The sequence below is a fragment of the Pristis pectinata genome, chromosome 10 (genome assembly GCF_009764475.1).
Source record: "Pristis pectinata isolate sPriPec2 chromosome 10, sPriPec2.1.pri, whole genome shotgun sequence".
NCBI classification, from domain to species: Eukaryota; Metazoa; Chordata; class Chondrichthyes; order Rhinopristiformes; family Pristidae; genus Pristis; species Pristis pectinata.
In genome coordinates, this window is record NC_067414.1 from 58625167 (window position 1) to 58652112 (window position 26946).

Consider the following 26946-nt stretch of genomic DNA (forward strand, 5'->3'; position numbering starts at 1 on the left):
TAATTCGATTCCCCCAGCAGAAAAATGCCAATAATTCAACAAACAATCAACAGTTTTGATTCTTTCAATGGCAAAAGTAGCAAATGGGAAGTCTCCTGCCATTGAAGGAGTGGTTTTCTAGCAGAAGGCACATCCGTGCAGTAGTCATAACATATATGAAAGAAAGAAATTCTATATTCCCACAATGCATAAGAATTCAAAATATTCATATTTAACAGAGGCGCTTACAAGAAAATTATAAATGGTCCACACAATAAGTTCATGGTTTATTAACGAGTAAGGCACAATTTGATATTAATGTATCTCCATTCTTCTGCCTATCCAATTCACTCTTTTTACAAATCAACACTAAGAATCTATATTCTTAGCTGGAAGATGGAATTAGGCTTGTAATGTACAGAAAGAAAATCATATACTAAAAGCTCTCCAAAGCTTCTTATTTGAGATACAGATTCAATGGTTTTTTTTATTGACAAACGTGGATGGTATTTTCAAGTGTTGTGTGCTCAGACGATCAGAATATTTTTGCTCTTCCTTTAACTTTCCATTGCACTGGATTGGTGATGATTAGGAAAACACATTTCAATTCTGGGGATAGGTTTCAACAATCATTCCATGACCCTGAGAAGAGAAAATGCAAGTTAATAGGGAATAACTAATCCTCACGATGAACACACTTGACAAAGAAAAATAAATTAATGATTACATTTTTCCAGAATAACTAATCATAACCCTGAAGTGTTGTGCATTTGGATGCCCAGATTATTAACAGGTAAATAAAACACATGAATTGCTACATGAAAAATAAATACAAATCTTATTTCTTATTATTTTGTTCTTCTATTTGTAAAACAACATCTAAGATTTCAAGTAATGAAATAATTTCAAGTTCCATGTCCAGTTGAAAAACTATCAAGAAAATGCGATGATTAAAACTTGGAAGGGGTACTTAATTCTGTATTCCCAAATAAGATGTCTACTGAAATGCATACTCAAATGAGAAATGTGGCTTAAAAGAAGTCACTTTTGGAGTCAGAGATGTGCCGCCACAGTAAAAGTATCAGGGGTGTTCCGAGCTCAAAACTATTACAAGGAATTCAAATATTTTAGTAGAGACTAACTTAAGGACCAATATGTTACCTTGCATTATATAGTGAAACATTAATATTTGTAAAAGGTATTAGAGGACAAATAGTAAGCTATAAAATTTTAAAAACGGAATGATGCAGATGCTTGAAATTTGAAACAGAATGCTGGAAATACTCAGTTGTTAAGTAACATTTGGAAAGAGAAAATTAGTTAACATTTCATATTAATAACCTGCCATCAGGTGCCAACTAACCTGAGTATTCCCATCAAGTGCTTCCAGTACAAAATTCAATTGCAATTCATAGAAAATGAGAAGATTAATATTTCAATCTGTTCTCAAAGATTCTGTTGCTATCATTTATTAATAGAAAGATCTAGGACATTATAATGAATTTTCTAATATAGGAAGTGTTTTACAATGATATTGTAGAAGCTGTTTCCTCAGTAACAGGTTGCTGTGATGTGATTTGGACTACTCAAGCAATAACAATAGACTATCTCAAACAGTAATTCTTTATTTTTTATGATACATTAAAGTAAAAGCCAAACCTGTCCTCCAGCAGCACAAGCTGCAACAAGTGCATATTGTCCGCCTCCTGCGATCAGCCTGTGAGCAGCCATTGTAACGAGGCGGCAACCAGTGGCACCAAAAGGATGTCCCAAGGATAATGAACCACCCCAGCAGTTAAACTTATCCATTTTGGGAACACCAACCTAGTTAGATTACAGAAAGTTTTAAAATGTTTTATAGATCAGACGCCACAAAAAATATATAGCTCATTGGTTGTATTTCAGCTGTGAACCTTATGTTAATGTTTTTCCATGCTGCTAAAGATCTTAAGAAATCTTAAGGATTAGAACTACTGATTTCCACTGGATTTTTGTTCATAATTCAATTTCACTGTCTCCTACTAATCGAAACATGGTACTGAACATCTGGGTGGTAATTACCAAAACTTAAGAACTCGGAGATACCTAACTGCAACTAAAGCAAATAAAATGTGAAACCTCAATGACATTCTAGAAGTAACATAAACCATAATGATTTCAACATTCAAATAAATGTTTGGCTCTGAAATCAAACAAAAATATTGATTAAGCTAATACATTGGAGCCAAAAACATAAATGTTGTTGAGATTGCCACAAAGTAATCACCAAGTAGATGGGTGAGCTTTATATCAAAATGAGCAAATATCTTGCCAAACTGTAACCACAAAGATGCCCCCTACCATTTATCTGTAATTTTGTGGACAAAGGGTGTGCTTTCAATTTCATGAGAGTGTCAAGATTTGGAAACACTTGACCCTGTTACGGACTCAGTGAAAGTCCCTTTAAGATAGAGAGTGTGTGTGTGTATGTGTGTGTGGGGCGTGCTTACGTCAATAGAAGATAAAGGACGTAATGACGTTGTTGAAGAAGTAAGGAGAGAGAGAGAGAGAGAGAGAGAGAGAGAGAAGGGAGAGAGACACCAGCCTGCTTGTTTTCTCTATCGATGGATGAGAAACAATAACTGTGTTTGCTACTGAAATCCATGTATGGAAGTTGGAAGTAATCCAGTGGAGTTCACTTTGTTGCTGACCTGTAGAAGGAAACAGGTATTTGTGTGTGGACGACTACGATTTGGATGCTTTTCGGGGTGAGGAAGTCACTACCGAGTAAACACTGAAGTGTCGCTGGGGTTTCATCGTGGAACATTTGGATTTCGTATTTACTCTCTCTATGTTTCTCTACATCTACGTCTCATCTTCAGACAACAGTGGTTGTTGAAGAAGCCCTTGCTCATGTTTCACCTTATGGCTTGCGGAACTGGACTTTAAGAACCATTCCTGAACTTGGAGTTTGGGACTTTGCCACACACACACACACACACACGAAGAGTTTAGTTTTTTGGGGTTAATGTTCAAGGTTTAACATTTTTTGAATTCTAACATACTAACATTTTTACTTTTATTTTACGTATGGTCATAAGTAGTGATTAATAAAATAGTTTTTAAACACTGAATCATGCTCAGTGTGTTTCTTTTGTTGCTGGTTCGTGACAAAATTGGGGGCTCGTCCGGGATCCAATCCAAAGATTAACGAGTGTCGTCTGGGATCGTTCCCCAGATTGACGAGATTCGTTCGGGATTCAATCCAAAGATTTTTGAGGGAGGTCTGATAAATTCTTTTTAATTGGCTTGTGTGTGTGGAAATCAGCAGTAATGGATATTAAGGCATTTTTGGAGTCACCAACCCAAAAGGGATTGGAGGTGGCGAAAAAGGATGATTTGATAAAGATTGCTACAAGGCTAAACCTTACAGAAGTAAAGCAGTCTATGAGAAAGGCAGATATTCAGAGACTGATAGCTGGCCATTATGTGGAAAAGAAGGTGTTTGAGAAGGAAGTGTTAAAACAGTTTCCTGGCAGTGAAATAGCAATTTCTGAGGCACAGGTGCAGCTGGCAAAGTTAGAGGCCGAACGAGAACAAACCCAGTTAAAGATAGAGGCTGAACAAAAGATAACTCAGATGAAGATAGAGGCTGATCTAGCAATGAAGCAGATGGAATTGAAGAGGATGGAGCTGGATAGCAAGGAGAAAAAGAGAGCAATGGGATAATGAAGAAGTGCACTTGAGTCTGTTGGACTATGTCCAAAAATTTAAAACTCGGTTGGAGAGAGTCTGCCAGCTAGTGAGAGAGAATTTGAAAACCAGCCAGATAAGAATGAAGACATATTTTGATAGACGTGCTCGGCCTAGGACATTCGCAGTGGGGCAAAAGGTGTTGGTATTTTTCCCTAGCCAAAATAATCCCTTGCAATCTCGTTTTTCTGTACCCTATGTTATTGAATCTCGAGTGACTGATTTAACATATATAATCAAAACACCAGATAGACACAAGAAAACACAACTCTGTCATGTAGATATGCTAAAGCCTTATTATGAGAGGGATTCAGTTGTGGCCTTGGTGGGTGATGTGAAGGTTGTTTCTAGAATGCCTGATGTTGATGTTGAGGAAGGCCAATTTAGACCAAATATTGTTCCATCGAAACTAAAAAACCAAAATATCCTGGAGAACCTTGAAACAAAGTTGGACCATTTACAAGTTTCACAAAAACAACAGATGAGAGAATTAATTTTAAAATTTAAAAATCTGTTCCCAGATGTTCCAAACAGAACATCGATAATTACCCATGATGTTGATGTTGGGGATGCAAAACCAATCAAACAACACCCATATCGAATGAATGTGGAAAAAAGTAAACTTGTTGATCAGGAAATAAAATACATGTTGGAAAATGATATTATTAGACATTCTACTTCAAATTGGAGTTCGCCCTGTGTTATTGTACCTTAACCTGATGGAACTGTTAGATTTTGCACAGATTACAGGAAAGTGAATGCTGTAACAAAGTCAGATGCTTACCCTATTCCTAGGGTGGATGATTGCATAGATAGAGTGGGAAAGGTAAAATTTCTTACAAAGATTGACCTATTAAAAGGGTACTGGTGTGTTCCATTAACAGATAGAGGAAGGGAGATTTCAGCCTTTGTAACCCCTTCTGGATTGTATGAATACAATATTTTGCCATTTGGAATGAAAAATGCTCCGGCAACATTTCAAAGAATGATTAATTCAGTGATTCATGGGTTAAAACATACAGATGCCTACATTGACGACTTAGTGACTGGGAATGATACTTGGGAAGATCACATCTCTGCGTTAGAAAGGTTGTGTGAAAGACTTTCCAAGGCTAACCTTACAGTTAACTTGGCTAAAAGTGAATTTGGCCATGCCACTGTGACATATCTTGGTTATGTTGTAGGTCAAGGCAAGCAAGCTCCTGTTCAGGCAAAAGTTCAAGCAATATCTGAGTTCCCTATTCCCACAGGTACGAGGACTTGTAGAAGATTTTTGGGAATGGTTAGATATTACCGAAAATTTTGTAAAAATTTTGCTGATATTGCTCTTCCCCTAACTAATCTTCTGAAGAAGGGAGTAAAGTTTGTTTGGACAGATTCTTGTCAAGAAGCATTTGAGAAGCTGAAAGCCATTTTATGCTACCATCCTGTGCTCAAAACACCTGACTTTGAAAAGCCAATTTCATTAGCAGTAGATGCTAGTGATGAAGCTGCAGGAGCTGTGTTATTGCAGAAGGGTGACCTTGATGATATTGACCATCCTGTAGCTTACTTTTCAAAGAAATTTGATGAGCATCGAAAGAATTACTCCACCATAGAGAAAGAATTACTGTCGCTTGTTTTAGCCTTGCAACATTTCAGTGTATATGTTTGCACTGCTCAGAAACCATTGACTGTATATACAGATCCTAACCCATTGGTGTTTCTGAGCCGAGTCAAAAACAAGAACAGAAGGCTGTTAAACTGGAGTTTAATTTTGCAAGAGTTTGATCTCATGATAACTCACATTAAAGGCAAAGATAATGTGATTGCTGATTGTCTTTCCCGATGTTAAATGGGAAACATGTATCTGTACTAATCTGATAGTCTGTAGTTGTGTAGCATGATAATTATTAACATTACTAACTGTATGCGCAGTTAAATTTTTCTTGGGGAAAATTTTTTTTAGGTGGGAGGTGTTCAGACTCAGTGAAAGTCCCTTTAAGATAGAGAGTGTGTGTGTATGTGTGTGTGGAATGTGCTTACGTCAATAGAAGATAAAGGACATAATGACGTTGTTGAAGAAGTAAGAAGAAGAAGGAGAGAGAGAGAGAGAGAAGGGAGAGAGACACCAGCCTGCTTGTTTTCTCTATCGATGGATGAGAAACAATAACTGTGTTTGCTACTGAAATCCATGTATGGAAGTTGGAAGTAATCCAGTGGAGTTCACTTTGTTGCTGACCTGTAGAAGGAAACAGGTATTTGTGTGTGGACGACCACGATTCGGATGCTTTTCGGGGTGAGGAAGTCACTACCGAGTAAACACTGAAGTGTCGCTGGGGTTCCATCGTGGAACATTTGGATTTCGTATTTACTCTCTCTATGTTTCTCTACGTCTACGTCTCATCTTCAGACAACGGTGGTTGTTGAAGAAGCCCTTGCTCATGTTTCACCTTATGGCTTGCGGAACCGAATTTTAAGAACCATTCCTGAACTTGGAGTTTGGGACTTTGCCACACACACACACACACACACACGAAGAGTTTAGTTTTTTGGGGTTAATGTTCAAGGTTTAACATTTTTTGAATTCTAACATACTAACATTTTTACTTTTATTTTACGTATGGTCATAAGTAGTGATTAATAAAATAGTTTTTAACACTGAATCATGCTCAGTGTGTTTCTTTTGTTGCTGGTTCGTGACAGACCCTCTTGTGCAGAACTGATGGAATGTTGCAGTGAAGGAGGATGAGACATTAAACCAAAACTCTGCCTCACAGGTGTACAAAAAAATTACTATAACACTGTTTGAAGAATAGAAGGGGAAATCCCCAATTGCCTGGCTAAAGGTTAACCAACACTGTAATGAGGCTAAATCTTAACTATCTTCGGAAATAGCCTAGCAAGCCATTCAGTTCTGGGACAATTAGGTTTTGGCAATTCCTGAGAATGATTAAATAAAATAAAAGACTAGACTACAGTTTGCATAACTAAATACAATTTCAGTTTAAACATACCCTTGAATTTCTGCCCATATAGGTTTTTGCAAACCACTCGGAATCCATAGCTTTCATATTAGACAGGATCTGTGCCTATTTTAGGCAGAAAAAAGGAAATTGTTATTCATTACAATACACTTTAAGCAAATATTTGTAACCAATCTGGATACTACATTGGTACAGCACTGGCTATTAAGATGATGACTTGTCTGAGAAATTCTGCAGCAATATTACAAGTATAACTCAATATTTCTATTTTCTTAAAGTTTTCTCAAACAAGTATGATTATAAAACCATAAATGGTTAAACTAAAAAAAATGTACAAATCATTCTGCAGCAAACCTAACATTCACAGGTTACCATTATTATTCAAATGAATTTAAGTATTCTGACAGATCTGAACATCTCTACCACAATAAAACTACTACAGGCCCAAAGCATTTGCAAAAGAAAACTGTCACTTATTTATGCACAATGTACATTTTTATATTGGCTATATGAAAGGTTAGTTGAGAAATTGGTCTTCAAGAAAACAACAGATATTTTTATCAATTCATCTTACTTACTCAATGTTTTTTTTTGTAAACACCTGTTATTGTTGATAAGCATTCTGGCTACTGGGTTTTCATTGAAAATTAGTTTTGAGTAGAAACTTTTCAATTGGCTATAACCAAAACTGGAATGAATGGACTCCTCTACATTATTTTTCTGCAATTTTCATTAATAAAGTATGAACTTACTGCAAAAGCTTCATGGAACTCAAATACATCAATATCTTCAAGCGTTAATCCAGCTTTCTCCAAAACCTTAGGAGTTGCATATGCTGGCCTAGCATTAAAAGAAAATTGCATTATAGAAAGCAAACAGCTGGAAAATAATATATGAAATAGTTGGAAGTGATAATACTTACCCAAGCAGCAACTGGTCTTTTGGATCCTGTGAGACATATACAAAGTCCCTGAATGAAACCAAATGGTGCTATGTATTATTCATCAATTAAGCAAATATCTACCTTAATTCTCCCCCAAGGAATATCATTTTTACCTTAGATAAGCCAGTGGTTTGTAGCCCATAGCCAGTGCTTTATCTTCAGACATTAATAACACAGCAGAGGCACCATCTGTCTGAAATTAAGACCATGAGAAAAGATTGACAGAATGCAATCAGAAAGTGTATGCTGGATCCAAGTGGATCATTCCCTTATTTCCAGTCTTTCCTTATGGCCTTGAAAATCTCTCAAGTGTCCATCCAATGCCTTATGGAAGGCACAAAATGGTTCTCTTTTCACCATGTTTAGAGACCATAACCATTGAGTAAAAAAGTTTGCCCTTACTTCCGCTTGAATCTTCTGCTAAAATTTTAAATCTGCGCCCTCTGATCCTTGAACCATTTGCTAAGGGGAACAGATTATTTCTTTAATCAAGTCTCCTTTCAAGCTTCTTTGCTTCAAGAACCCCAACTTCTTCATTATAACCATAAAGCTGAAATTCTTCATTTTAGGAATAATTATTTACTGATGATATTATTTACACAATTTAAACTTAATAGTAAGATTATCCCCAAGGATTTGTCCAAATCTTGGAATAGTAAGGATTTCTTCTAAATTTCCAAAAAGCATGTTAAGCAAAGCAATTAAACAAGTACACCTCTGATTCCTGACCAACTAGAGTTTTTAAATTCCCAATAGCTAAATAAATGTAACAAATTTAGGATTAAATAGAAAAGTCTTGTCAGCAGATTTGGATTTGCAAGTTCTCGTCGAAGTTGAGAGATGGTACAAATGTTATGAGAATCTGTTAATCAAATCTAGAACCATGGAAACAGAGAAAAGAGCCAAGGTTTGAAGGTTGGCTGGGATTTGGATACAGAAAGATTCAAAGCTAATCAATGTAAACATGGAGCCCAATGCTTATGGGGAGATGGAGGAGAAGCAGGAAATCTGGCAACCCCAGGTAAGTGGTGATCCTGATGAACTTAATGGCAGGACCTCAAAGATTTTATGCTTCCCTTTCCTTTCCTTGCAGCTGACCAAATTGATAAACGGGCAGTTTCTGAGATGGGGTATGAAAATAAGAGACAGCAGACTTATCCTGATGATTAGGAGGGAGACAGTGTTTGGATTTTGGTGACAAAGGAGAGGCTGGTATTTGGGGTTGCCAAAGAGCAATGCAACTTTGAGTAGTGATCAGACCTTCAACGGTGCACTGAGGGAGCCCTACTTGTAAAAAAAAAACACCCAAAAGCTTTGGCAACTGACAAAGATCCACTCCCAGTTTTGCCAGCTATCAAAGTTTACAGGAAGTTAGCTTCCATGAATAGTCCACAGTAGAGTTTGTCCATTTATTCAGTACACCTATACTTGGACTTGTTGGTAATTAGACAGGAAAATGCTAGCAGTTCTATTTGGAACCACATTTGGCAGCAAAATCCAAGCCAATATAATTCAAGACATAGCATGCGGTAGATGTAACATGCTCGGTTGAATAGATGGTTTTGAAGACATGGATGTTTTTCATCATTGAAGTTTTCCTTATCCTTTGTCCGAGTAAAAAGTAGACAAATTGATCGAGCTTGATTAGTTAACTCTTCTGTTATCATTATATTTTGCAGTAGTGCAGGGTGATCAAGATTGTCTTTTATTATTATTAACCCCCTAATTTGCTCAGCAGTCATAAGAGACACCATCAGACAGGTTCAGGCTATTAAAATGTTCCAGAAGAAAAGATAAATGAACAGCGTTCAGCATAAACCAAGTTCTATTCACCCATTACCTACATCCTTGCTGACCAACAGGAGTTCTTACTTAAAATGCTTCTCCCTGTTTTCAATGGCATTACCCTTCCTTGTTTCCCATCTCTTCTAGACTTACAACTGTATGAGATATCTGACCTCCAATTCTGAGGTCTTGAGCATCCCTGTTAAAATACTGATGCACATGCCTTCCTCAGATGTTAACCTCTCAAAATCCTTCTCCTTTTCTCCTTCAAAACCTACTTAATTGACCAAGCATTGTTTGATCAATCTAAATATGCCCATTTACAGCATTAAACTGTGTTAATGACTGTCCAGTGACTATGACTCTATGAAGAACTTGTGATGATTTGCTATATCAAAGACATTATACAGCTGCTAGTTCTTTTTAATAAAAACCAACATGAATGTGTGTGCATTAGTTAGCAAGAAACAAGCAAATGGAGTTTAATATTTAAATTTTGGCATTCCTCTCTCCAATTGATTATAATATCTCTTGATAAGACTTTAACCTTGTAAGCAATTACCAGGAAAGAAGCATTGCCGGCAGTAACGGTTCCATGAGGTTTGATAAAGGCTGGCTTCAATTTAGCCAGCTGTTCCATCGAGGATGGTCTAATTCCATTGTCTTTGGTGACTGTGTGATGGCCTGATTTAAAATGAAATACATAAATAAATCATTTCGGGTTGCCTAGCCACACAAATCTCCTTACAGCAAAGAACAATTTGATTTGTTTAATGTTTCTTTCTCCACAGATGCCGCCTAACCTGCTGAGTATTTTCAGCATTTTCTTGTTTTAGATTAGATCTTTAAGTGAATGCATCATTTTACCTTAGTAAAATGTTCTGTTGGAATTTCGATTCCTTTATTTGCTCTGATATAAATCCTTTGTGCCATGATTGTGAAACAAGCAGTTAAATTTTTCTACAAGCAACAAAATCAGATTGGCAAGAGCACACAGACCAACAGCCTGTAATATACTGAAATTTCACTGCTCTTACTTGTGACCCCTAGAAAGAAAACCTGTTTTGGTGGACTGCTTATTTTAGCAATTAATAACTCCTTTGAGTTTGCCTTTTTCCTTAGATTTAGAAGAGTGCATCAAATATCCATGGTAGTCTTAATCATATGAATAGGTCAACTTCCATAATCAATCTCTGCTGCTTAAAAATCTGACCATTGAAATCAAACTTTGTAGGCACGGATCCAAATGGGCACTGAGTAAGGGGGAAAAACAGGTAAGGTTTACAAGTCAACACAACATGTTTAAAACAAAAAAAAATAAACACATAACAGTTGTAGGAACACTATCAGAGATAAGTTTGAGCACTATCAAATTAGCTTAAAAGACTATTTATGCAAGGTTGAGGATCAACGATGGGCTATACAGTCTGGCATTCAATAAGATCCTTGACCCCCCAGTCCACATTCCTGTGCAATTCCCATGATGCTCTCAGTTCTACTGATTTCAGCCTCGAATAACTTGGCATTCATAACACTCTGTATGAAGAAGTATTTATTCACCTCAGTCCTTAATGGCTGACCCATTACCCAGTGTTTATGTTCCCTAGTTCATGACTCTCCAACCAAAGTCTCAAAATCTTGTGTTTAAAATAAGATCACCTTTCAGGTTTTCTAAATTCCAGTGAGTATTGACTATCGTACCCAACTTCTTATCCCAATAATAAATCTGCTCTGTTGAACACCAAAAGGAAAGAATATCCTTCCTTGGGAACAGAGACTAAAACTGCACTACAGATTATTTTGCCAAAGCTCTGTATAACTGCAGAAAGGCAACTTTAGTTCCTCCAGCATTTTTTAAGTGCTCCAAAACCTTTGCAAGAAAACCCAGAATCACATCTGGCTTCCTAATTTCTTGCTGTGTTTGCCACATTAACTATTTTTTGTTCACAAATCCTCCTGAATACCAAAAATTACCAGCTTGACCTCTCATATATTTTCCTGTCATAACATGATTATGCAAAATCTCCAGTTTCATGGTTTTCCAACTGCCTTGGTACCACTTCCTTAACAACAGATTCTATATTCTTTCAATAACTGATTCAAAATTGTTCCCCATTTATCCTCTCCTTCTTCCTTGAATAACTGTGTAACGTGTTACCTTTCAACCTGCTAATTTGACCAGTCTGTATCAAGATTAAAGACCCCAAGATCATTGGAGTACCTTTTATTTTTATACAAATATTCAATGTCCTGGACAAGAATTTTTGCATGGCACTCTAAACACGTTTTAAATATGTAACCTTCTCAACACATTGTACATATTAAGCTATTGGGAGGTCTATGCCTTGTTTCCTGCACCTCATCCTGTGCTTGCCTCTTTAACATCTCATTTCTTAAATCACAACTTGTGCAGTCATGTAACTGCTGTTCGGGGACCCTATAAACAGAGCTTTCAATCCTTTTCTATATTTTAATCACAGCTACTCTTTTTACTTACTGATCTTATGAACCAGGATCTTTTCTCCGACTTTTCTATTGCCTATATGCACATTTCTTAATTAAGGTATTTCCTTTCAAACTTTTACCACTATTTTTTAATCTTTTAAAAGTTATACCTCCTGTGAAATATTTTGTTCCAACCTAGGTCATCATGCAACCATACCTTGGTGGTGGCAATCAATCAAATCCATTTAACTGAGTATATACTATTAATTTGTATATCATTACCAATACTTCTTGAATATAGGCAACATACAATAAACTGAATTTTTTTTAAAAAACTATTTTCCCTTATTTGACATTTTTTGGTTCATATATTATTGAAACTTCTGTTCCTTCCTCATCAGGTCTGCTCATTATCCAAATCTCTACACTGCTCCAATGCCATGACGTTTCTCTTTGCATTATATACTTCCCATCACCTAAACTATTTCCTCCTCCCTACTCTCCTTCACCAGCCTATAACCTCAAGAAGTTTTCAATTATCCTCCTCACTATTCAGCAACAACGCAGATAAGTATTTGCTTAGGAACTGAAAGCATGACGGTATGGAAATAGTTTTTTAAGACAGATAACAGCAGCGATCCCCAGAGGGATGTACCAGTACTATAGCTATTTTTGATACATTTTGTTGGGCCGTATATATGAAAGAGCAACAAGTTCACAGGTTGCAAGGCATTGGGAGTATGTCGTTTCTTCTAACATCTTCAGTCAAGGGGGGGGTCAGCCACTAGCTGATCAGGGATGCCCTGAACAGTGTGACACAGTGTGATGCAGTGCCCTTCTGACTGTAGGTGGCTGGCTTCACTTTGGAATTGCTCAGTTTCAAATTTTTCAGTCTCTGGGCTGCAATTGCAAAATGAGTTCAAAATGAGCTTAAATCCAAATAAAAATGATGTGAGAAAACATAAGGAAATAAAGACCCTAAAGCCCTACAGCAGTAATTCAAGATATCTGAAAAAGATATTCATAAAAGGCAACAGAACAATACCAAAGTATCAATTTTAATAAATTTTCTTTACAGGAGTATAGTTGCTCAGAATTGCATAACCTGTATCTGTTCAGATTCTTACTGTTTAAATTAGAAACATATTCCAGAACACTACTAGTTTGCAACCTGAATAAAATTAAACTCATTCTGATGCAATTGTCTAAAGTGGTTTACAACTTGGATACATGTATTTACATTTCAAATAATGCGTTTTGTAAAATAACTTATGTTCATTGAATGTCTGCCATATTCACATTCACCAGAAGCTGGAAAAATAATGATGAAATGGCCAAGTCTGTTAAAACCATTGTAACCTAGAATTTGCCTGCAAAGTAATTTATCTTAATTCATAGGAAACATTACCGCACACACTAAGCAGAATGTTTCCCTGATTTCCCCATGGCGTGAAATAAAAACATATAAAGTAATTCCAACCAGAGGCTTCAGTCTGATGGGGCAGGCACAATACAGGGACACATACACAAGAACATAAGAAACAGAACTGGGAGTAGGGCACTCTGGCCCTTCAAACCTGCTTCACCATTCACGATGATAATGGCTGATCTTCTACCTCAGCACCATTTTCCAGCACCCCTGATTCCCATGATGTCCAGAAATCAATCTTTGTCTTGAATATACACAATGACTGATATCCCATTGCACTCTGAGAAAGATCATTTCAAAGATTCGCTACCACTGAATGAAGAAATTTCTCCTCAACTCAGTCCTAAAGTGCCTACCCTTTATTCTGAAACTTTACCCCTGATCCTAGGCTTCTTCGCCAGAGGAAACATCTTCCCTACATCCAGCTTATCAAGCCCTTAAACAATGCTGTAGGTTTTGGTGAGGGTCTCTCTTAATTTTGTAAACTCTAAAGAATACAGTCCTAATCCACTCAATCTCTCTTCCTATGGTAAAACCATCATCCCTGGAACCAATTTAGCAAATTTTCGCTGTACTTCCTCCATAATAAGAACATCCTTTCTTATGTTTGGAGATGAAAAAGCTGCACACTTTTCTGAGTGCAGTCTCATTAAGGCTCTGTACAATTGCAATAAGATTTTCTCACTCCGGTTTTCAAATCCTTTCATATGTAGACCAAACAGCCTTTGGGAAAGAGTGACTATAATATAACAGTATTTTACACTGAGTTTGAAAGTGACTTGGTTTAATACAACACCATGGTATTGAAGAAGGGTCCCAACCCAAAACATCGACTGCCTGCTTTTCTCCACGGATGCTGCGTGGCCTGCTGAGTTCCTCCAGCATCATAGTGCTTTTCCTCTAGATTCCAACATCTGCAGTCCTTTATTTCTCTCGGCTAAACCCTCCCCAGCAGCACTAGCAAAATCCTGCAAGATACTTGCCCCAGAAATGGCTGGAAAGAAGTGCTTGCCATGAATGGATAAAAGGAATTTTTAAAAAAACTGTTCCCGTAATGTAAATAACATCACTATGACAGCCTCCATCACCACACCTAGATGTCCAAAGTGGTGGTAGACCATTCTTGAACCACTCTAATTCTAGTAATGATACTACTTGCAAAATAAAACAGGACCAGGAGAGGTTTTTACATACATAGGTTTCCCTTCTAAACTTCAGACTCTTTAAAACAATGCTTACAGAATTAACCCAAGGTTACAATTAGCAGTATTTTGCCAGAGCATTATTTTCAATTCAATGGTTCCGTGTAGATTTTCTACAAGGTAACTACCTGGCACTTTGAATGGAATGACATCTTTAAGAAGCTTCTCAGTTTCTGCTTTCTTGGCCAAAGAATGGGAACGCAAAGCAAATTCATCTTGTTCTCTCCGGGAAACACTGAATGCTGCTGCAAGTCTATCTGTGGAATGCCCCATTGTCTCACTGGTGGAGAACTCAGCTACTGCTGGAAGCTAGAGAAATTACATAAAAAAATACTAAAGTTACACTTTGGACTGAACTTCATAATTTGCATCGTTTATATCATTATGTCTGCTTGCTTTATAATTAGGATATGACTTTCAAACAAACAGTCTGACATCAACTCATAATCTGTAGAGGAGCATTAAATAATTCCGAGCATATTTTGCAGCAACCATTTTCAGTGACTCAATATTATTGGTTGGATTTTCCCAATGGATGCTTCATACAGAACCATTTACATTCTCCTCCATGACTGTCAGAAAGCTTTGGACTTCTGTGCAAATGTTTTTAAATACTAAAAGCCCAAACTTCCTCATAGGTGACCTCCAGTAATTTCCTGACTGCACATCAATGTGGGCTTCCACAGGAAGTTCAGCAAGGAAGTTAGCCAAAACCTAAAAAAGCTGTAAACCACAAGGAGCAACATTCAACTTTGCTGTAGCTCAAAATCAAAGCCCAGATTTTTTAAAGCTGGTAAAACACACAGGGTACTACTGCATAATATTTCTGGAGCAAACTGAGTATACAAAATATTCATATTTATCTACTTCAGTAAACACGGCAGCTTTGAGTACCTGCGCATCTTATTTTAGAAGTAAATCTACTTTTACACAGGCTTGAAAGTATTTTAAATCTTTTCAAGGGCTAAGAAAGCAAGATCATTTTGTGACATATATTAAAAATTGCAGCAACACAAAAAGTAGTTATACAGTATACTTACAAGAGATCGTATGAAATACTGCACATCCTGCTGCAGCAGAAATCTGCTCTATTTGAACCATGGAATGGATTTCATTCTTGGCCGAATTCAGGGTCACTCAAAATACGGTTCACAGGTCAAACTGTCCATTGACTGAAGGGAAAGTTGCCCTCCAAGGAGGGTCTGGTATTCTACAGCACTCAAGGTCCAAGACAGCATCATGTGTGTAGAATAGGCTTTTCATCCACATTGTGGTTGGAAGGGGGTCTGACAACTTTGCTAGTGAGAGGGATTGAGGGGACAGTGAATTATAATAGGAAATTAAAAGGCGGTACCTACTTATGGGAAATTGGATGCATTAGACATTCCTGCAAATTTTCAAGTTCAGTTGGATCCTGTAACTCACCCTAAAGCAGACCTCATTTCTCTGGCTTCAATTTCTCAGAGGCCTTGTACAATTTTGCACAACCAACGTCAATTTAAACCACTTAACGTCACTGTACTTCATAGATACCTTCATGCACCTGTGCACTGTGATGAAGTCTTCTCTTCCAAGTCCAAAACTTTGCTCATGCCTGGACTAATGGATGGAAGAGATATTTTTTGCAGTACAGTTTTAAAACTGCACCAACAGGCTACATGGGCAACCAGATAAGATGACAGGTGTCACTGCGATTTACATTTAAAAACAGCAAAACTTAAGTATTAGAGCATCATCTCATTAAGTCCTGTGCTTCACAGCTACACTGCAAGACAAATGGAGAATTTAAAAACAATTTCAGGTGCACCTATTTGAGGAAACATCATTTGTGTTGTCTGACATGGAGAAATATCACTTCAAGGTTAAATCTGTCAGAAATGTGACATCAACTTAAAAAGCTGATTTACATCAATAAGGAAACATCCTAAAACTTGCGATTATATTCTTGCCCACACACTGTGAGAGTAATACCTCAGGAGCAAAATAGTCTGGACGGATTTTTCCAAGCAGAGACAATCTCTGTCCTATTGTCTTAGCTCTGGAAATGACAGTAAGGTCTTCCTCATTTTCCTGCTGTGACGAATGGGAACATCAGACATGACTCCACACCACCTGCTATTATTGTGTCACACTGACCGGAAAGCAATTAGGCCAAAAGCTGCAATATAAATGGTGCATCATAAATAAATATCCCCAAGAAAAAGCAAAAAATAAACAAGTTCCATTCCAAAGATAAAAATTTAGAAAGCTGGCCCTGGTGCAATCCACGAACTAGTCTAACCAAACTGTTCAAAACAAAATCAGCTGATTTATAAGAAAGGAATTCCCAAGAGAAACATACAAAGCACCTGACTTTATTCAAGTTAGTTCAGTTTATGGGATAGCAGTTGACTTGAGCAATAGTTTGAATCCAAATACTGTGGCAGGTACAAAGTAACATTTGTAGACGGATGCAATAATCTTGACTTACCTGTAGTCATCGCTTGATTTGAAGAAATACAAGCCATTGTAACTGTGTGGGCTGGAGTTCTCTCTGAAAACCCTGCTCCAAGTGCAGCCTGTTAAAATAACAGCAGCCGCGAATAACAAGCCACTCAAATAAAAAAGCAGCATTTTTTGCATGACAAGATGAAACACATACATTTGTGCAGTTACCTACAGAACAATCCCTATCAAACATTCATTTGTTTGGGGAATTCTTAATAGCCAGATTCTGCTCTAACTCCATCTACGTTGCAGGATGATACCACTGTAGTGGGCCGTATCTCAAACAACGATGAGTCGGAGTACAGGAAGGAGGTAGAGAGCTTGTGTCATGACAGCAATATTTCCCTGGTCATTGATTTCAGGAAGTGGGGGGAGGGAGGGGGGGGGTGGTGCACATGCTCCTGTTTACATCAACGGTGCTGAGGTCGAGCTTCAAGTTCCTGGGAATGAACATCACCAAAAGCCTGTCCTGGTCCAACCACGTTGACGCCACGGCCATGAAAACTCACCAGCACCCTCAGGAGGCTAAAGAAATTTGGCATGTTCCCTTTGACACTCACCAACTTTTATCGATGCACCATAGAAATCATCCTATCTGGATACATCATGGTTTGGTATGGCAACTGCTCTGCCCGTGACCGCAAGAAACTGCAGAGTTGTGGACACTGCTCAGCAGATTATGGAAACCAGCCTCCCCTTCATGGACTCCGTCTACACTTCTCACTGCCTCAGTAAAGCAGCTAGCATAATCAAAGACCCCACACACCCTGGACATTCTCTCTTCTCCCCCCTCCCATCAGGCAGAAGATATAAAAGCCTGAAAGCACGTACTACCAGGCTCAAGGACAGCTTCTATCCCACTGTTGAACAGTTCCCTAGTCTGATAAAATAGACTCTTTGACCTCATAAACTACCTTGTTATGACCTCGCACCTTATTGTCTACCTGCACTACACTTTCTCTGTAACTGTAGCACTTTATTCTGCACTCTGTTGTTGTTTTACCTTGTACTACCTCAGTGCTCTGTTGTAATGAATTGATCTGTATGAAAAGTATGCAAGTCAAATTTTTCACTGTACCTCAGTACGTGACAATAATAAACCAATTTACCAAAAACAATCCACGTCAACATTCATTTGTTTAGTGAATTATTTGTATTAAATTACGTGTGATACATTTGATTCATAAAATTTGGTATATTAGAGACTGTATCAAAAAATGCAGAACAAATTGATCTTCAATCAATACTATACTTCACTCGGAAAATCACACAAAATTTGGCTATTAGGTTATGCAATTGCCAAGTTTCCAAATGTCTTTCCGCATTGCTTTCCTTATTATCAGTTTTCAGGTATCTAATTCCTTTTTAAATGTGATAGTCTCTGCCAATAATTGCAAAGTGAAAACATATTTCTACTTTCTCTTTCAAAATATTTACTCTCATTAACAATGATTCTTAGTTGTTAAGAATATAACGACCAAGAATGAGAAATATATATTTTTGAAATGTAGGATTTTGGAGACGACAATAGAAATGAAGTTGTGGCAGACAATTAGCCTTAATATTATAACATGGTGTCAGAGCCCCAGTAGTCACATGGTCTACTCCTGCTGATATTTCATACCCCAACTTAAACAAACCCAAATGAAGAGTTCCTACCACAGTTTGTTTTTTGCTCCAGATTCCAGCACCTGTCTCTTCTGTCTCCAAATGAACATTTATTTCTCTAACCTACTCGATTTAATGTTTCTCCAAGGTGATAATGGTATGGGTGCAATTTTGGAAAAAACATTTCTAATTTTGCTGTCCTGAACTCTATCCACTAGTTATCTGTCCTTACTGTTTTTTTTTACTTAATTCCTTAATGTTTTGTACCCCTTTATTCCATACCATGTTTTCCACCAGTCCATTGTGCCTGTGTGTAAACAACTACACAAACAGAAGGATTCAGGCAGATGAGGGCACAACATTACCCATATCAAAAGGTAGCCACCAACATAACATCTTATTATAATAAATCTCTTATGCATGCACTTATTAAATGCCTCGTATAAGTCTGTACATACAACATTCATTTTAAAACTCTTTACCTATGCACCTCCATGAGATGTTCAAATATTGAAATAAATTACTTTGGTATAATCCAGTTCTCCAAGAACAAAAAAGAAAATTGTTCATACTTCAGCCATTCAAGTGCAAAATACTTCCACTTTCTGGACTGTTATTTTCCAAATTTGTACTTCGAGTGGAAAGTTTCATCAACTGACAGCATAAGTAAAAAATTCAAGCACTTGCATTCAAGTACAACTGAATATCAAAACCCACAGCCCATTCATCCAAAAGCCATAAACCCCCAGCATCTCAGACTGAAGATCTAAGAGTGCATCACTGATCCAACCATCTTCAGTTGCTTCATCAGTGGAACTCATTGCCCAAAAGAGTAATAGAGGCTGGGTACCCTCCGGCAAGTAGCTCTCTTTACTTCCCAAAGCTTTCATAAAGTCATATTCAGAAGTGATGAAATACTCTTCACTTTCGTGGATGAATGTGACTCAATTATATTCAACAAGCTGAACACCTTTCAAAATAAAGCAAACTGCTTGAGTGGCATCTCAGCCACCACCCCAAATATTCACTGCCTTCATGAGGACATCATAGCTGTAACCCTCATCATCTACAAAATGCAATGCAGCAATTCACTAAGGTTTCTTCCTACAGCATCATCAAAATTTGGTGCACTGGGAAACTCCTACTTCCAAATTTCTCTCCAATTCACACACTATATTGTCCTGAAAAAAAATACTAACCATTCCTTCTTCATTTCTGGTTCCAATTAGAGAAATTTCCTTATCAACAGTACAATGTTCACAATATTCTATTGTGACGTTGATTGGTAAATCTTGACTAAGGCACCATTAAGAACTCCTCAAGGGATCACTTATATCCTCAGAGGTCAGACAGGATTTGTCATCTCACTTTAAAGACAACATTTCTGATAATACATCAATCCATTAGTATTACTTTGATGTAGCAATCTAAGTTCTTGAGTGGAAAGACTCCACACTTGATTGCAGGGTATGCAGTCGATTTGCAGGAGTAACTGGAAACCATGAACCAAAGAAAATACTCCTGGTACAAAAATCTTTAAAACTGTGACAGCAGAAGGTTTTAAAAAAAAAGGTCCAAAGCAGAACTATAATAAGATGAGTGATACCAGGAGCAGAGTAATAAAAACGAAATCTTCAACTGTAGAACTCCCACATACCTCTCGAGCAACATTACTTGTTTTGACCTCCTGAATAACAGTACCAAATACAATGTAGTCAACATCTGGTTTTGGAACACTGGTCCTTGTAAGTAGTCCCCTATATAAATAAAAATGCTATTAGTTTCCATAAGGAACTCTCAATAATCTGAAGTGCAATACAATGAAGTATAAACAAGAATTTCAAAGCTTCAGTCTTTTCACTTACTGTAGTGCTGCTCTCTGGCTAAATCATGAGGCAATCAGATCTGTATACCTATAAGAAGCAGAGACTTGATATATTAACACATAACTGGCTTTATACATACTACAGTCCACATAAAACTTTTCTTGTGATAACAAGAGCTAGGCATTGTACTAAAAACATTCAAGAGTTGAAAACTATTTTTATTCAAATTTCTGATGAATCACAAAAGATACCATCAAATAAATTACAAATTTCTGTAACATAACGTAATGAAAGTAATCTGATATAGGAATGAGATTTACCATTAACAGAAAATTAAGACATGCTATTTTTGTTAACCTAATAACGTTCCATTTAAAAGCCAATAGCAGATGTGACTTAACATCTTTATACTTTAATCCATATTCAAGCAATGAAAATTGGAGAACTATTAAGAAAGCAGCATCAGGACCTGTGCTTGTTAAAAATGCCTGTCACCACCTGCAATATTTGCTAGTTGGACACAGCATACAAGACACAAGCTGCAATCATGTACAATGTGGCAGTATAATGGAATGAATACCAGCCTGCACAATAAGCCACTTATTGGCCAATCAAACATGGTCACATTTCCACAACATACAAATAAAGAAAATGATATCTGGATTATGTTCCTTATATAAATACTTTCCAGCCATATAAGGCAGAGTCAAAATATATTACTCATAATGCTGCTTTGGTTGCTGCAGTTAAGCACACACGGAACAATTACAAAAAATACACAAACAAGGAGCATTACAGCCACTGATGCTAGTGGGATACATGCTAGGTTAAATGACCATTTCTAGGAGAGAAAATGCAAAGAGGGAAAAAAGGAAAAGTTTATAGAAATTCCACAAAAGATAAATTTCTTGCTTCAACAAATATGTGAATCTACAAACATAGTGTGCAGACTCAAACACCAAATTTGATACCTACGTGGTACCAGACAACAAGAATGGAATTCGGACACCTTCAACCAGAACAACATTTCTGAACCCTGGTTTTGCTAGAGTTTCTTACTGCTTGATTTCACTGTTGAAATAATTTTAAGACAAATATAAACTTACGTCTTGAATATTTTACGAGTTGAAGTTAAGCATCAAGTTAATCAGTAAATAAATCCATGTCAAATATTAGAAAACTGATAGAAAGACACGGTACCTTGCGACTGAGTATGAGAAACAGAGCTCAACAAACGTAAATCTGGTAAAAGAAAGATGAAGAAGTAATTATCATATCCCTCTTGTCTCGTTATGGATATAAAAAAAATTAATTATATAAAACTTCTTTAGTACCTTTAAACTTGTTAGGCAATTGGTGATTTCACAAGCACTTTAAACTAAATGAATTGGCTTTATGAGAATACAGGAAGCCCCCGGGTTATGAATGGCCGACTTACAAATGCCCGTACTTACGAACGGCGGGAAGAAGGCGCGGAATTGGGCGCAGAATGGTTTGCCTGTCAGTGTTGACTTTTTCCAGGTGATGGAGGTGGCGAACGGCTGGATCGTGGATTTCATGTGTTACAGTCTGTACCGCTATTTTGGGGCAGGGATGTTCGAGGAGTTCCGAATGATGAGGGATGCCATGAATGGTCAGTAAACATCCCTTCACCAGCCCCCTCTCCCGCTGCCCCCACCCACCATATCTATCTCTCTATCTATCTCCCTCCCTATCTAGCTATCTATCCCGCACTCGCTCTCCCCCGACAGGTCGTCCTCGGGTAATGACCGAGGTCCGTTTCTATAGATGTCCTTAAGTTGATTTTGTCCGTCAGTCGGAAAATACACAAAATTCACTCTATGTGGTAACTGTACCTCCACAGTACTGTACTGTAATGAATGACACCAAACGCACATAAGACTGATGACAGTCTTCACATGTCCCAGTGATAACAAGTTATGCTGTATTTTAGATTGCTTCACATTATGGGAGAAATTATAATGAAACTGGAATCAAAATTCCATTTGGATCTTAATATATAGCAATAAATAACTGAAGGTTGTAGTGATTTAGGACTAATTGACGCTTGATGTGAACTGTATGTAACTGTTCCGACTTACATACAAATCCACCTAACGAACAGACTCAGAAACGGAACTCATTCGTAATCTGGGGACTTCCTGTACACCAGTATCTTTGACTTCTGCAGATCTTCAAATTCTTGGAATAAATTCATTTTAATCCCTGAGAAGTAATAATATTGCTCAGAGTGATTTTGCAATGATTTCCCTGAACTGTATACATGGAATTGGAATTGAATTATTATTGTCACTGGTAGCAAGGTACAGTGAAAAACTTGTCTTGCATACTGTTCATTCAGATCAACTCATTACACAGTGCATCAAGGTAGCACAATGTAAAACAATACAGAATGCAAAGTGTCACAGCTACAGAGAAAGTGCAATACAAGTGGACAGTAAGGTCATAACGAGGTAGATTGTGAGGTCAGGAGTCCATCTTATCGTGCTAGGGAACCGTTCAATAGTCTTATAACAGCGGGATAGAAGCTGTCCTTGAGCCTAGTGGTACATGCTTTCAGGCTTTTACATCTTCTGCCTGATAGGAGAGGGGAGAAGAGAGAATGTCCCAGGTGGGTGGGGTCTTTGATCATGCTGGCAGCTTTACCAATGCAGCAAGAAGTATAGACAGAGTCCATGGAGGGGAGGCTGGTTTCCATGATGTGCTGAGCAGTGTCCACAACTCTCTGAAGTTTCTTGCGATCCCAAGCAGAGCAGTTGCCATACCAAGCCGTGATGCATCCAGATAGGATGCTTTCTATGGTGCATTGATGAAAGTTAGTGAGTGTCAAAGGGGACATGCTAAATTTCTTTAACCTCCTGAAGTAGTAGAGACACTAGTGAGCTTTCTTGGCTGTGTTATCTATGTGGTTGCACCAGGACAGGCTATTGGCGACATTCACTCCTAGGAACTTGAAGTTCTTAACCCTCTTGGTCTCAGCACCGTTGACGTAGATAGGTGCATGTATACCACCCCCCTTCCTAAAGTCAATGACCAGCTCTTTTGTTCTGTTGATATTGAGGGAAAGATTGTTGTCGTGCCACCATGTCACTTCTCTATCTCCTTCCTGTACTCCGACTCATCGTTATTTGAGATACAGCCCACTACGGTGGTATCATCTGCAAACTTGTAGATGGAGGCAGAGCAGAATCTGGCCACCCAGTCGTGAGTGTATATGGAGTACAGTAGGGGGCTGAGGACACAGCCTTGTGGGGCACCAGTGTTGAGAATGATCATGCTGGAGGTGTGGCTGTCTATTCTTACTGATTGCGGTCTTTTGGTGAGGAAGTCAAGGATCCAGTTGCAAAGGGAGTTGTTAAGTCCCAGGTCTCGGAGTTTGGTGATGAGCTTGCTTGGAGTTATAGTATTGAAGATGGAGCTGTAGTCGATAAACAATAGTCTTACATGGGTTTCTTTACTGTCCAGATGCTGCAGAGATGAGTGTATGGCCAGGGAGATGGTGTCCGCCATAGACCTGTTTTGGCAGTAGGCAAATTGCAGTGGGTTGAGGTTTCCTGGAAGGCTGGAGTTAATGCATGCCATGACCAGCCTCTCGAACCACTTCATGATGGTGGATGTCAGAGCCACCGAGTGGTAGTCATTAAGGGACATTACCCTGTTTTTCTTGTGCGTCAAAAAAATACTTTTTTTCAAAAATGGAAACGTAGAAGGAGAAACCAAATACTTGATATTTAATTGGATTAAATCTCTATTTTCTTCCTAGCTGCAATTAGTAAGAGACTTTTTTTCCCCCCTTTATACTCTTCCTCGAAATACAAGAATCCTACTGCACTCCCACGCCTACAATATAGATAATTACTCAAAAGAGCAAGGGAAGATAAACCTGCATTCTCCTTCTCCAGAATCATGTCCTGTCATAGTCCATTTAAAAGTAAAAAAAATCAATGGATCAATCCTTGTCAAAATTATTAAAATTGTACATTTTGTTATGTGTATATTGATCAAGCTTCCCTCTGTTCTGAATGAAATGAAGCTGTGGTTTATACCTGTATTTTCCTTTCATAATCAAATTGGGAAAACAAACATGTGCCATGTTGGTGAATAGGGAACTTTACACTAATTAAGGCAGATATCCCCAACTGAATGTCTCAAAAATAGAGTTATCACAGTACTCCTCAAAAACTGAGAGACAAGAAAATGCAACAAATATCCATTGTATCAAACTAAACATTTCAAAGTGGTGTAACACACATACTTACTTAATTTTGCAGCCCATATCAGGTTGGTGGGTACACATCTGAATGTGTGCATCAACATGGAAGCCATGGCATAAAAGTTTATTTCTATAGAAAAAGTTCAATGATATAAGAATTGTTCACTAGTAAGCCACAGAATGTCAATTCCCCACCACCAACTCTGTAAAAATATTTTCAAGCAAATTTCTGTATACAAAAGCAAAATGCTACTATTGTTGGAAATGTACTAAAATAGGGAGAGAGAAACTAACTTAACATTTTAATGATTAGAAATGTTAACATTATTTTGCTCACTCTCTCCATACACTGCTTAATATTTCTAGCATTTTTTCTGTTTGTATTTCTGTATACATGATGACTAAAATAACTGAGATGCTTTCAATATTTTACTTTACTGGTTTCATTCTTCTGAACACCATTACATTTTTTGATATATGGAATGTGATTACCAAAATTAAGATGCTTCTAAAGTTTTTCTCAAGATTCAAATTACCATTTTTTTACTTCATTTGTGCAATGCCCTTAAAACATGCTAAACTACCAAATAAATAAAATCCAATGAAAATCTCAAGAAAAGCTAACGTGCGATATAGACCATCATCAGCATCAAAAGGATATTTCCCTTCAAAATATGTACCACCATTCTTACTATGACCAGTACACGTATACACAAAATGAAATCCTAAAGTCATATAAAGTATAATACAGTACTTTACCACAACGTGAAACTTGTTTAATAAATTTAAATCAGTTCCATAATTTCATATTCTAACCTGGGTCGATGGCAAAACAGAAAAAAGTGGTCTCAAAGACCACAGGAATGGCAAAGTCGCAGCTTTGTCAGTATTAATCACGACACTGCCTCTATTATTATGGGCTAAAATTATGTAATGTTACATGCACATTACAGAAACCAGAGCGAAAAGCAGAAAGTTTCAGCTGTTGCAGAGTATCATAAGGTCTCGCTTACTCTCGTGGAACGACGAGTGCACTATATCAATAAAGTAGAAACTGTACAATTTAGAAATAACGAAGCTGACAATCCCCACACTCACAAAATTCAAACAAAACAAATAATAAAAACAACTACAAAGACGACCGAGTTGCCTGACCAATGGGGTCAAGATTGCAAGGCTGAAATCCCCAGTGACATCACTGTAATAAATTATGAGACAAAGTAATTTACATGAAGAGACTTACGCCTTTCCTATTTATCAACACGTTACTTTAAAATCAGCGCAAGTGAAAAATTACAACATTTCAAAAAGTCGCCCAGAAGGGTTTACAAGACGAGTTGGCAGAATAGTCAATGTTCAGAATTAAATCTGACATGCCCGGGAACAAGGCACAGAGAAAACCGGAGCCTGCCATGGTTGACAGGGAATCCATTCCACGTAGTTACCCATGAACCATCGGTGAAGACTGTAATGAGAGACAGGGCCGAGCCCCGGACACTCGGCGTCTCTCTGCCTGCGAGCAATCCCGCCCCAAACCAAATCAATCCCGCAATCTGCTCCCACCCCCACCACCACACACACCACCACCAGCACACACACATCACTACCCTCCTCCCCTCCAGCCTCACAACCGTGAAGCCAAATACAACATTATCCGGAGTAAAGTTCTAACAAAACCAACTGAAGCAGTGACATCAATATCTTTTTTATAATACATTTTCAGCAATTATCTCTCCACAGATGCAACCTGATCTGCCAAATGTTTTCGATGTTTCCTCTTTTAATGTCAGATTTCCAGCATCTGCACTTTTTGACTTTAATTTTGGATAAACTCCGCACCCGGCATTCAGCCTCCACCGTGACAGTCCACAGCCTCCGCTTCTGCCCACTGCTGCACCCTCCACAAGTGTAACATTCCTCCAACATGGTCTCCCCGCTGCCAACCATTCCCCCTCAGCAGGGTTTTACCAGCGATCTCGTTATCAGCTCCGGCCTCTCGCGGCTCCGCCTCTCTGATGCGATCCCTCGGTTCTCCGTTCCCTCAATGATCCGCTCTCCGGCTTCGATCCCTCGCTCCCCGGCCTCTCGCTGCTCTGCTCCGCTCCCCGGCCTCTCGCTGCGCTGCTCTGTTCCGCTCCCACTGCCCCAGAGCCCTGGCATCTCACCGTAACAACCAGCAGAGATCCCCTTCCGGCCTAACTCAAAACCCGCCCATTATTGTATTTCGCCTCCCCCTCCCTGCACAAAACCATCTAAAGGGGGGAGGAGAAAATCGATTATAAAATATTCAGGATTAAAGGAGACTATAAT

General features: G+C 38.1%; 1 protein-coding gene across 1 annotated transcript; it reads right to left on the bottom strand.

Annotated features, from left to right (window-relative positions):
- Positions 1-253: 253 nt before the first annotated feature.
- Positions 254-26939, bottom strand: hadhb (hydroxyacyl-CoA dehydrogenase trifunctional multienzyme complex subunit beta). Its single transcript, XM_052024670.1, is given in 20 exon segments — positions 254-621; positions 1639-1803; positions 6708-6782; positions 7430-7517; positions 7600-7647; positions 7734-7813; positions 9968-10089; positions 14610-14790; positions 16453-16526; positions 16529-16582; positions 16585-16621; positions 16623-16639; positions 16952-17039; positions 20234-20333; positions 20442-20489; positions 21378-21454; positions 21457-21473; positions 21603-21644; positions 24683-24766; positions 26605-26939. Coding segments are annotated over 19 exon segments (1419 nt in total). The 5' UTR covers positions 24750-24766; positions 26605-26939; the 3' UTR covers positions 254-582.
- Positions 26940-26946: the final 7 nt, after the last annotated feature.